General features: G+C 44.7%; 1 protein-coding gene across 3 annotated transcripts in view; it reads right to left on the reverse strand.

Moving 5' to 3' along the window:
* Window positions 1-12,041, reverse strand: part of chid1 (chitinase domain containing 1) — a 132,639-nt gene that overhangs the window by 117,344 nt on the left and 3,254 nt on the right. For all 3 annotated transcript variants that reach the window (XM_059651935.1, XM_059651934.1, XM_059651933.1), the window contains exons 3-5: window positions 8,759-8,891; window positions 6,191-6,235; window positions 4,639-4,745 (exon numbers count right to left, since the gene is read on the reverse strand). In XM_059651935.1, coding sequence (XP_059507918.1) covers window positions 4,639-4,745; window positions 6,191-6,235; window positions 8,759-8,891 — 285 coding nt within the window. The remainder of the gene's footprint in view (window positions 1-4,638; window positions 4,746-6,190; window positions 6,236-8,758; window positions 8,892-12,041) is intronic.

The raw sequence follows: 12,041 nt of genomic DNA on the forward strand, positions 1-12,041 counted from the left end.
CTATTATCCTACTAAGGTCAATCTACCCTGCATACCCTACATTTTACCATCCTCCATAGGCCTATCCACATCTTAAGTATCTGATTCCACTACCACTGCCAGCAGTGCATTCCACACACCCACATTCCCTGTGTAAAGAACCTACCCTTGACATCTCCCCTACACCTTCCCCCAATAACCTTAAAATTATGTCGCCTCTTAATAATCATTTCTGCTCTGGGGAAAAAGTCTCCGACTATCCACTCTATCTATGCCTCTCATCTTCTTGTAAACCTCTGTCAAGTCACCTCTCATCGCTCTTTGCTCCAATGAAAAAAGCCCGAGCTCCCTCAACCTCTCCTCCAAAGACCTGCCCTCGAGTCCAGGCAGCATCCTGGTAAATCTCCTCTGCATCCTCTCTAGAGCTCCCACATCTTTCCTGTAATGAGGTGACTGGAACCGAACACAATATTACAAGTGTGATCAAAATAGAGAGTTTTGTAGAGCCGCAGCATAACCTTGTGGCTCTTGAACTCAATTCCCCTGCCAATGAAAGCCAACACACCATACACCTTCTTTATAATCCTATCAACTTTGGTGGCAACTTTGTGGGATCTATGGACGTGGACCCCAAGATCCCTCTGTTCCTCCACACTGCCGAGAATCCCGCCATTAACGGTGTATTCTGCACGCAAATGCGACCTTCCAAAATGAATCACTTCACACTTTTCTGGGTTGAATTCCATCTGCCACTTCTTTGCCCAGCTCTGCATCCTGTTAACGTCCAGTTGCAACCTACAACAGCCCTCCACGCTGTCCACAACTCCACCAACCTTCATGTCATCAGCAAACTTGCTAACTCACCCTTCCACTTCCTCATTCAAATCATTTATATGGCTGGTTTAGTTCACTTTCTAGTCAAAAGTAACCCCCTAGGATGTTGATAGTGGGAGATTCAATGATGGTAATGTCACGGTGAGTCAAGATGCAATGGTTTGATTCTCATCTCATAGGTTGCTGATAGTCAAATCTAGAGGTACGAAAGGAATATCTCCTGGCTGGAATCCCATGTTCTGCTCTCTGAAAACTGGACAGCATCCAAAAGAGTGTGTTCTAATCCTCAGCAAGTCCTATTCCCCTGACACACTCGTGCTTGCAGACCTACATTACCTCTAGGCAAGCTGTATTTTTACTTTAAATTCCTCATTCTAGTTTTCAAATTTGTCTGCAGCCTCACTCCTCCTCTACTTCAGTTATCTCTTCCAACATCAGAGCTCAGATACCTACCCCTCCGATTCTGGTCTCTGGGGAATTCCCAATTTTGCATTGCTCGGTGGTTAGTGACTGCGCCTTTAATTGCCTAGGCCTCAGGCTCTGAAATTCCCTTCCTGTCCTCCTCTACCTCAGTTTCGTCCTTCGAGACAGTCCTTAAAAGCCACCTCTGACGAAGCTCTGGTCTACTTAAAATAGCTTCACAGAACAACATTATTAAATTGGAGAGAGAGTTCAGAAAGCTGGGATGTTGATGGAAGGGTAGGGTTAGAGTCATCATCCTCGGAAAAAGACTCTCACTGTCCACCCTGTCTAATCCTCTGATCATCTTGTATGTCTCTATTAAATCCCCCTTAGCCTCCTCCTCTCCAATGAGATCAGGCCAAAGTCCCTCAGCCTTTCTTCATAGGGCCTGCGCTCCAGACCAGGCGACATCCTGGTAAATCTCCTCTGTACCTTTTCCAATGCTTCCACATTCTTCCTGTAATGGGGCGACCAGAACTGCACGCAATATTCCAAATGAGGCTGTACTAGTGTTTTGTACAGTTGCAGCATGACATCACAGCTCCGGAACTCAATCCCTCTACAAATAAAACCTAACACACTGTAAGCCTTCTTAACAGCACTATCAACCTGGGTGGCAACTTTCAGAGATCTATGTACTTGGACATGGACACCAAGATCCCTCTGCACATCCACACTACCAAGATTCTTTCCATTGACCCAGTATTCTGCCTTCCTATTATTCTTCCCAAAGCGAATCACCTCACATTTATCCATATTGAACTCCAATTGTCACCTTTCAGTTCAAGTCTGAAGTTTATGCAATTCTCCCTGCAACCTGCAACATTCTTCCACACTATCCACCGACGTTAGTGTCATCTGCAAACTTACTAACCCATCCACCTATGCCTGCGTCCAAGTCATTTATAAAAATGACAAACAGCTGTGGTCCCAAAACAGATCCTTGAGGCACACCACTAGTGACCTGACTCCAGACTGAATATTTTCCATCAGCCACCACTCGTTGCCTTCTTACAGAAAGCCAGTTTCTAATCCAAACTGCTAAATCTCCCTCAATCCCGCACCTCTATTTTCTCAAATAGCCTACCATGTGGAACCTTATCAAAGGCTTTACTGAAGTCCATGTGTACTACGTCAACTGCCCTACCCTCATCCACATGTTTGGTCACCTTCTCAAAAGACGAGGTTTGAGAGACACAACCTGCCCTTGACGAATCTATGCTGACTATCTCAAATCAAATTGTTGCTTGCTAGATGATTATAAATCCTATCTTTTATAATCCTTTCCAAAAAACTTTTCCTACAACAGACGTAATGCCCACAGGTCTATAATTACCTGGGTCATCCCTACTTCCCTTCTTGAACAAGGACACAACATTTGCAGTCCTCCAGTCCTCTGGTACTAAACCTGTAGACAATGAAGACTCAAAGATCAAGGCCAAAGGGTCCGCCACCTCCTCCCTAGCTTCCCAGACAATCCTCGGAAAAATCCCATCCAGCCCAGGGGATTTATCTACCTTCACACCTTCTAGAATTGGTAACACCTCCTCCTTACTAACCTTAATCCTATCAATTCTAGTAGCCTGTAACTCAGTCATCTCCTCTACAATATTCTCCTGTTCCTCTGTGAAAACAGATGAGAAATATTCGTTTAGCACCTCTCTGATCTCCACAGGGTCCACACACAACTTCCCACTTCTGTCTTTGACTGGCCCTATTCCAACCCTAGTCATCCTCTTATTTCTCATGTACCTACAGAAAGCTTTAGGATTCTCCTTTATTCTACCTGCTAATGTCTGCTCATGTCCCCTCTTTGCTCTTCTTAACTCTCTTTAAATCCTTCCTAGCTAATCTGTAATTCTCCATCGCCTCATCTATGACAGACATAGAAGAATGATGGGAAAAGAGGAGGTAAAATAGAGTAAAAATATATTTAACTGAGAAGGGCTAATATCAAAGAGTTGAAAAATGATCTAATTCGAGTGGCTTGGGATCCAAAACTGGTCAGTAGAACAGGACTTCACCAATGGGAGCAGAGGAGAGAGAAGAGATAATAGTACATACAGTAGAGACAAAGAAAAGAAATTCACCTGGATTATTTTAAAATCAGAGATTAAAATGTGATAGAGAAAGCAGGTTTATGACAATTGCAGGAGTCATAATGAAGACGAGAGATTCAAGCTGAATACATAGAGTATAAACATCTAAAAAGAATAAGATGTGAAGAATGGATGGGAACTGCATACTGGCTAACATTAAAAAAGCAATTGAACATATTTTTTTAAAATAGATAAATAGTAAAAAGGGAGCCCAGGAAAGGGCAATAATGCTTTCTAATTTCCAAAGCATTCAAACAGCACCGGGGCACATGGATTAATCCCATAAATAGGGCTCTGTTGGTTGCATCCACATTAAATGATGATTGCATTGGCAGTACGGAGCCTTCAGCCATACATGGGGAAGCTCAGTGCACTGAGTTTAAAACCTGTTAATGTGCAAGTCTGGCTGCCCAAGCTGCAAGTCTCCACAAAACAGGTCCTTATTTGCCGCAGATAGTTAATACTCTGCACAGGATCACTTCCTTCAGTGATGGCTGAACCACCAAGAAAATATCTGCTGGAAGAGATTCACTGAACAGGAACTTCTCTCAAGAGGCTCAGTGTGAACGCGGAGGAGGACTTGAGAAAAACTGAGCAACCCCAGGTCCTATCTCCATCACAGCTCAGGTTTGAGACCCAGACTCTGAGTATCTGTACCACAATATATTTGTCAGCGTTCAGAACAAGAAACCTGTTAACGAAGTTTAATCACTTACCCAGACCAAGAGTGATCCCACAGGGATTGATCAAAACTCCTCCAATCCCCAGCTTCAGGCAGTGACTGTCTCTGTTACAAAGTAAGCCTGTAACCAGCACTTCTCACACCCATGTTAAACTTTTCGTCTTTGGGCAGATTGAAGCTCAAAATCCACACGATTTACCGCACCTGCCTGGACATTCCCAGTTCATTCTCACTCTAAACCGACATTCCCAGTCTAACCTGACCCGGACCCGACATTCTCAGGTGCACTCCAGCCCGGACCTGACATTTCCAGGTGCAGGTCTCCCCACCCTGACCAATATTCTAATTTTACACAAATATCTGGCCAATCAGGTCCATTCTCTGCAGCCTCACAGGAGTGCTCGAGGAGAAAACAAGAACACTCAGCTACCCGGCTTGGAACGGCTGTCTTTCCTCAGGGAAAGAACTTGTCGGGAGAGGGAAAGTCCCACTGCTTTCCCAGGTAACTGATCAATGTGGGGAAGAGGAGGAAGATGCAATGGCCTTCCCAGGTAACTGACTGACAGGACAGGAGTCACTGACCTTTGCAGTCTGCACTAACGCTTCTGACAGCTCTTCAATTTCATCCTCACTGTTAAAAAGACTTTCATAGTCACGGTACGTCCAGGCATCGAACAAAATCCGAGGAACTGAGGACAGAGCAGAAATGAGAAGCAAAAATCAACATCAAAAACTGGTAAAAGGAACTGTACAGGCAATGGTACAGTCAGGCAGAGAGCAGCATCACAGTTCTGATTACCACTACAGCCTGAATCCACAGACACTGGTATAGTCAGACAGATGCCACAGAACACACCTTTACCACTAGGGAGAAGGCTGGGGAGAAATATTATTTAAAATCTTAAGAGAAAATAATAAGGCCTGATAATCTGTTTCAGACTGTTACAGCCAGAGTACCATGGTGTGGGTTCAAGTTTACAACATACAATAACACACAGATTTGTTGTCGTAGAGGAAAATGTAATGGATTGTCTGGGAAATCTGGCTGAATAATAGAGAAGCTAACAACAGAGGGATATTAGTCCTGGGACAGGCTGGGCGGACCACTGAAACTTCTTTCAGTTTTCATCTCCCTAAGCACAAAAAAAACCCAGGAAGGAGATAGCATGACTTGGTGAATCTGGTGAAATTTGATGGAGTCTGCAATCATTAAAGGATAAGAGAGAAAATGGGTTTCTTTCTGAAGTGTTTCAGTTCCCATGACAAATTTCAACTTTAAACTGCAGCTCAAAAATAAATCAAGTGACCTTGTGTTTTCAACGAAGAGGGATCACCTCGACTAATACACATTGAAGACACATAATGGTATCACACCCACCCTGGACAACACAACATTGCATGGAGCAGGCTATTCTGCCCATCTAGTCCATGTCAGCCTTTTGTATACAAATCCAGTCAGCCCTATTCCCTCACTCTACCCTATATCCATGCAGATTTGTTTCCCTTGAGTGTCTATTCAATGTCCTTTCAAAACCATTCACTGTCTCCACTTCCACCACCCTCACTGTGCCTGGAGCTACACTCGCTGTTAAAAACTGGTCTTCCCCTGCAGCCCTTCCTCAAAACCATCAACCTGTCTCCCTAGTCCTTCACCACCCTAATGGGAACAGTTTCTCTCTGTCCAGCTCCTCAAAAACCGATCAAAACCTTGTTGACCTCCATCCAATCTCCCCTCAGTCTCCTTTGCTCCAACAGCAGCTCCTCCGAACTAACTCGGAATCTAGACTCCCTCACCCCCGTTCTCCACTTTACTCTCTCACAGGCCCTCATGTCCTTCCTAAAAAGTGGTGACCAGAATGCACCCCAATACTCTAGCTGTGGCCCAAGTAACATGGAAGATGCAGTGCAACTTCCCTACTTTTATACTCTATCGCAAATGCAAGTTGAACAGTATATATGCATTCAGAGGTGGGGGTGTGGAAGAGAGAGGGAGTGCACAGAACTGTATTATCCACCAGGCATTAACTCAAAAGGCAAACACAGTATTCAGAGATGGGAAAGATTGTCACATTGTGAGTTAGAAGAGAGAGTCGAGGGTAAGGCAACAGTCAAAATGGAAAAAACCCTTACTCACCAAAACGGACAGCTTCAAATTCTGCCTTCACATTCTTCACCCAGCCTGTTCATCAATAAAACAAGCAGGGTTATACATGTCCAGCGTCAGCTACACTCAGTGTCAGCTCCCGCTCCCAGAAAAGCACAGCCAAACCCTATTAAAACAAGTGTCCTGCTTCAGAAAGCAGGTCAGAGATAGCCATTTATGTAAGAAAGGCAATGACTTATGATCACATTCTCAGCTTGTGGTTATTACAACAAGGCAAGCCAACCTGTATAAAGCAGCTGACAAGTGGCAAGTGACATTCGTGCCACACAAATGCCAGGCTATGACCATCACCAATGAGAGAATCTAACCACCGCCGCATTACATTCAATGGCATCACCAGAGTCCCCAACTAGCAACATCTTAGGAGTTATCATTGACCAGAAACTCAGCTGGACTCACTACATTATACAAGCGCAGGCCGGAAGCTGGGAGGACTGAGGTGAGTAACTCACCTCCTGATTCCCCAAAGCCTGTCCTCCATTGACAAGGCACAAGTCAGCTATGTGATGGAGTACTCCCCACTTACCTGGGTGCACTGCAGCCCCAACAACACTCAAGAAGCTTGACACCATCCAGGACAAAGCAACCCACTCGACTGGCACCACATCCATAAGCATTCACTCCCTCCACCATTGATGCTCAGTAGCAGCACTGTATACGTCTACAAGATGCACTGCAGCAATTCACCCAAGATCCTCCAACAGCACCTTCCAAACCCACGACAATTCCTATCTAGAAGGACAAGAGCAGCAGATATACGAGAACACCACCCCCTCCAAGTTCTCCTCCAAGCGCCTCTCCATCCTGACTTGGAAATATACCGCCGTTCCCTCATTGTCGCCGGGTCAAAATCCTGGAATTCTCTCCCTAATGGCACTGTCAGTCAACCCACAGCAGTTGGGCTGCAGAGAGTCAAGAAGACAGCTCACTACCACCTTCTCAAGGGGTAACTACGGACAGGCAAGAAATTACAGGCCCAGCCAGCGATGCCCATGTTCCACAAATGAATGGAAAAGAAAAAGCTAGGAGGATGCCACAAACACCAGTATGGCTACTTTTCAGAATAGACAGTTTAATATCACTAAAACAAAAAGCCTTCTACTCTGGATGCAAATCATTGCACTCATGCACACACTCCACCTCCCCTCCCACGCCCACTCACACTTCCCCTCCATGCCCCCACACATTCCCTACCCCAACACCAAGCCCACCCCACACACCTGCTTCACCCACCCCCTCCACACACACAAGACACACCCCACTTTCTAATTCAGTAACACAGGCCTGTACATTTTAATGACCATGCGCAAGGTATGGTTTATAGAGTCGGCTGTGAATGCTTTAACATTCCTGTGGCCTAGTGGTTTAACTACAATATCACCACTAAAACACCTCATTAATCATGCAGTAGAGTTTCAAGGAAGAGGATGTTAATATCGAGCCCTGTCATCCTAGCTCTTTCTTGGGTGAATAGACCCTAGACACTCGCAGAAGCAAGCAGGAAATGTGCCAAGAAAACTTCAGTCTCAGCAGCCTTGGATTTTGTTTAATCCCAGAAAGCTTTGGGAAGGGAGAAATCAGGTTGGAAACGCAAGGGTCACTGCCTGATAGGAACAAGGCAACAGTGCTGAAAGTTGACAGAGAGCAGACGATACAGAGTAGGATTCAGTTCAATCCTAGAGCAGGTGAGCAACAAACAATCCAGGGCTCATCAGCTGAACAGATAAATTCCACAGAATATTTATTGCTCAGTAGGAACAAATTATTTCAGGTGTTGTATTGAAAATCTGTATTGAAAACAAGAAATGCTAGAGATCACTGTGGTCAGACAGCATCCATGGAGGGGGAGACAGCAAGGTAACAATCAACTTATTCAGACAAAAACAGAAGTTGCTGGAAGAGCTCAGCAGGTCTCTGAAGAGAAATCAGAGTTAACGTTTCGGGTCTGGTGACCCTTCCTCAGAACACTGAGGACCCTACTTGAGGTAAGGTCACAGGACCTGAAACATCAACTCAGATTTCTCTTCACAGATGCTGCCACACTTGCTCAGCTTTTCCAGCAAATTCTGTTTTTGTTTGATTTACAGCAACTGCTGTTCTTTCAGGTTTTTATTATTTGGACGACGCTGTTTGAGACGCAGCTGTGTTATTACAGTGGCAACACTGCAGAGCATTCCCTTGGCCAGAGAATGCTTCGGGTGTGAAAAGCTTTTGTTTGTTCCATTCAGTGCCTGGATTATGCCAATGTTAGTTAAATCAGAGCTTCAAGATCATATCTTTTCCTTCACCAGCCTGTCTTGCCACTGAAAACCAACTATACAGGCAAGACTCTTAATTTCTAATCTCTGCTTCAGCCCATTTTGTGTAGAGCTACAAGCCCACACAGTTTCTCTCGTATCAGGACAGAAATAGCCCATGACGATCAGGTAGCAACTTGTGCTGCAAGTGCGATGGGAAGATTGTGAGGCAGTGGGGGTTAAAGTTAAGGTAACAGTGTTGGATGCAAAGTACCAATCAAGATAAAGGTAAAAATAATACCTTGGTCTATGTCATGGTGACCAGTGACATGATAAAGCTGAACTCCTTTCCTCTGGATCTGAAGCCAAACTGGAGAAATTAAGGTGAATTTGCCACCGAACATCTTGGTGATTTCATGACCATGGCTGTTCCACTGAAAAACAATGACAGAGATTGGACCAGGCCAGTGAGAGAAAGGGAATGGTGACGAGGTTTCGAGAGTGCCTCTTGCTACTGACTGTGCACTGCCAACACTTGGCGGTGAATAAATTCCTTTGGCCACTTGTAAAACAGAATGGAATGTAGGTTGAAGTCATTCCAGGAAATCATTTCCATGCCATCCCGATAACCTCAGGTCAGGAACAGGCCTGAGGGGCTGAATGGACTACTCTTGTTTCTATGTGATGGCCAGAACTAGTAATGTTCTAGGTGGGATTTAGCCAGTATTTGATAAAGAAACCCAGCCTTCATGTTTATACCCACCGTGGTTCTTCACAAGCCAAAGGTGCTGTTTACCCAAAGGTTGGGTTCGGAGTCACGTGCAGGTCAGAGTGGTTGCTTTCCTTCCCTAAATGACAGTGAACAAGGTGGGTTTTTGTGACAATTAACTGTGGTTCCATTGTCATCCTGAGACTTGAGTTCCCAACTTTTTGGAGTTAAAATCAAACTGCGCAAATCAGCTGTGATGGGTTTTGAATCCAGTTCCCTACAGCATTACTAGTTCTGTGACAAGACCACTGCACCACCTTCAAAAGGTTCAGGTCCTTCCCCCTTCAGCTTTCATGCACTTGGACTCCCTTTAAAATGGGGCCATTTCATTTCTATTATCTTGTCCAATCTACCAAGACATATCACTTTATGAACTGCTGCATTAAATTTCAACTGACATATTTACCCGATTTATAAAGCTTTGTCTTGCGATTCAGTACAACCCCCACTGTCTATTACATTTCCAAATTTCCTATCATCGAGCTTTCCAATTACGTGACACATGCACAAACGCATGCCATTAATAACTCAACAAGAACACCACCATGTGGAAGGCCTTGTCATTTCCTTGTCTTGGCTCAGAAATCACTGCTCTCAGATTGACATCGCCTGGTCCATTTTCTATTCCCACAGGTACTGTGCCTGCAGTCCCACAGATGTAACTTTGCAAACATCTCTATTACATGGCACTTGGTCAAAAAGGCACAACTGAATTATTTGATATCTCAATTACACTGCTGCCTCCAAAGCAGACTTTCCTGTGTGTTGGTGCGACCTTCTTTCAATAAAATGTGAATTAAGACTTAGGGTTTACCTTTGCGTACAATCATCATGTTCCATTAATTGTTCTTTAACAGTCTCCCATAAAGTCATACAGCACAGAAACAGGTGCAACTATTCCACACAAATCTCATTCCCAAACTAAACTAGTCCCACATGCCTGCTCCTGGCCCATATCCCTCCAAACCTTTCCTATTCATGTCCTTATCTAAATTTTTAAAACATAACTGTATCTAGGAATTCACCACTTCCTCTGGCATTTTATTGCACACGAACATACAGCATGAAAACAGACCATTCAGTTCAACTCGTCAATGCTGACCAGATTTCTTAAACTAATCTAGTCCCACTTTCCTCTAAACCGTTCCTGTTCACATACCCATTCAGATGCCTCCACCACCTGCTATGGCAGCTCGTTCCATACGTGCACTACTCCCTGGGTGAAAAGGTTGCCGCTAAGGTCCCTTTTAAATCTTTCCCCTCTCACAAACCTGTGCCATCTAGTTTTGGGCTCCCTCAGTCCAGGAAAAGACCTTGTCTATTCACACTAATGTCCTTCATGATTTTACAAACATTTATAAGGTCACCTCTTAGCCTCCGATGTTCCAGGGACAATAGCCCCAATCTAATCAGCATCTCCCTTTGGCTCAAACCCTCCAACCCTGACAACATTCTTCTAAATCTTATCTGAACCCTTAAGTTTCACAACATCATTCCTCTAGCAGGGAGACCAGAACCGAACAGTGTTCCAAAAGTGACCTAGCTAATGTCTTGTAAAGCCACAACATGACCTCCCAACTCCTATATTCAATGCACTGACTATTAAAGGCAAGCATACCAAACACCACCTTCACTGTCCTGTGTACTTGCAACTCCACTTTCAAGGAACTATGAACCTGCACTCCAAGAACCCTTGTTCAGCATCACCCCCCAGGCCCTTGCCATTAAATGTGCAAGTCCTGCCCTGATTGGCCTTTCCAAAAATGCAACACCTCATATTTATCTACATTAAACACTCCATGCCTGACAAATGAATTCCAGTCTGTAACTCACTCTTGGGTACCTGTTACTCTACGTACAAAACATTCCAAATGCCTCGATTAGGTTCCAATCTGTAACTCACTCCTGGCTAACTACTAGCCTGAACTAACTAAAGCCTTGCATGTAACCTGCTGAATAGAAAACAGATTATAACCATTTGTTTCCAATAGGTCCAACTCAAACAGCTTTTAAAATTCTAGTCTGAAGAAATGCGTTCTCCCAGGAAGTTGGAGGCTCATAATTCAAGGGCACACAGGTTGCATGGATCCCCACCACCGCCCCCCCCCACCGTGTGCGTTTTCTCCAGTTTGATTAAAAAAAACCCACCAGCCTGCTCTGCTCCTCCCCCCACCCGAGAGAGGGACTGCACCAAACAGGGTGCAAATTAAGGACTCCACTGCTGACGCTGTTCTGTAATAAGATCCAATGTGACTGCAGGAAGTAAACGCGACAATCAAGAGGACACAACAACACCTCTTCTTCCTCAGGTGACTCAGGAAATGTGACATATCCATAAAGTCCGTCACCAACTTCTACAGAAATACCACTAAAAGTATACTGTCCGGGTGCATAATGGCTTGGTGGGGCAACTGCTCTGCCCAGGACCGTAAGAAAGTACAGAAGGTGGTGTGCACAACCCAGACCATCATGGAAGCCAACCTTCCATTTTTGGACTCCATTTACAGAGCTCACTGCCCCGGAAAGGCAGCCAACATCAAAGACCCATCACAGCCTGGGAATGATCTCCTACAACCTCTTCCACCAGGCAGAAGATACAGAATCCTGAAAACACGCACATGCAGGTTCAGAAGCAGCATCTTTCTGGCCGTTATCAGACTGTTGAACGGACTCTAACCTCAAATAATGTAATCTGCATACCTCCGAGTCTTTTTGATCTGTACGTCCTTTGCTTGTTGTGATTTGCCTCTACTGCTGTATTTTGGTACACGTGACAATAAAATCAATCTATCACATAAACTCCATCCATCTCAAT

Source organism: Stegostoma tigrinum, chromosome 17 (genome assembly GCF_030684315.1).
Source record: "Stegostoma tigrinum isolate sSteTig4 chromosome 17, sSteTig4.hap1, whole genome shotgun sequence".
Classification (NCBI taxonomy): domain Eukaryota; kingdom Metazoa; phylum Chordata; class Chondrichthyes; order Orectolobiformes; family Stegostomatidae; genus Stegostoma; species Stegostoma tigrinum.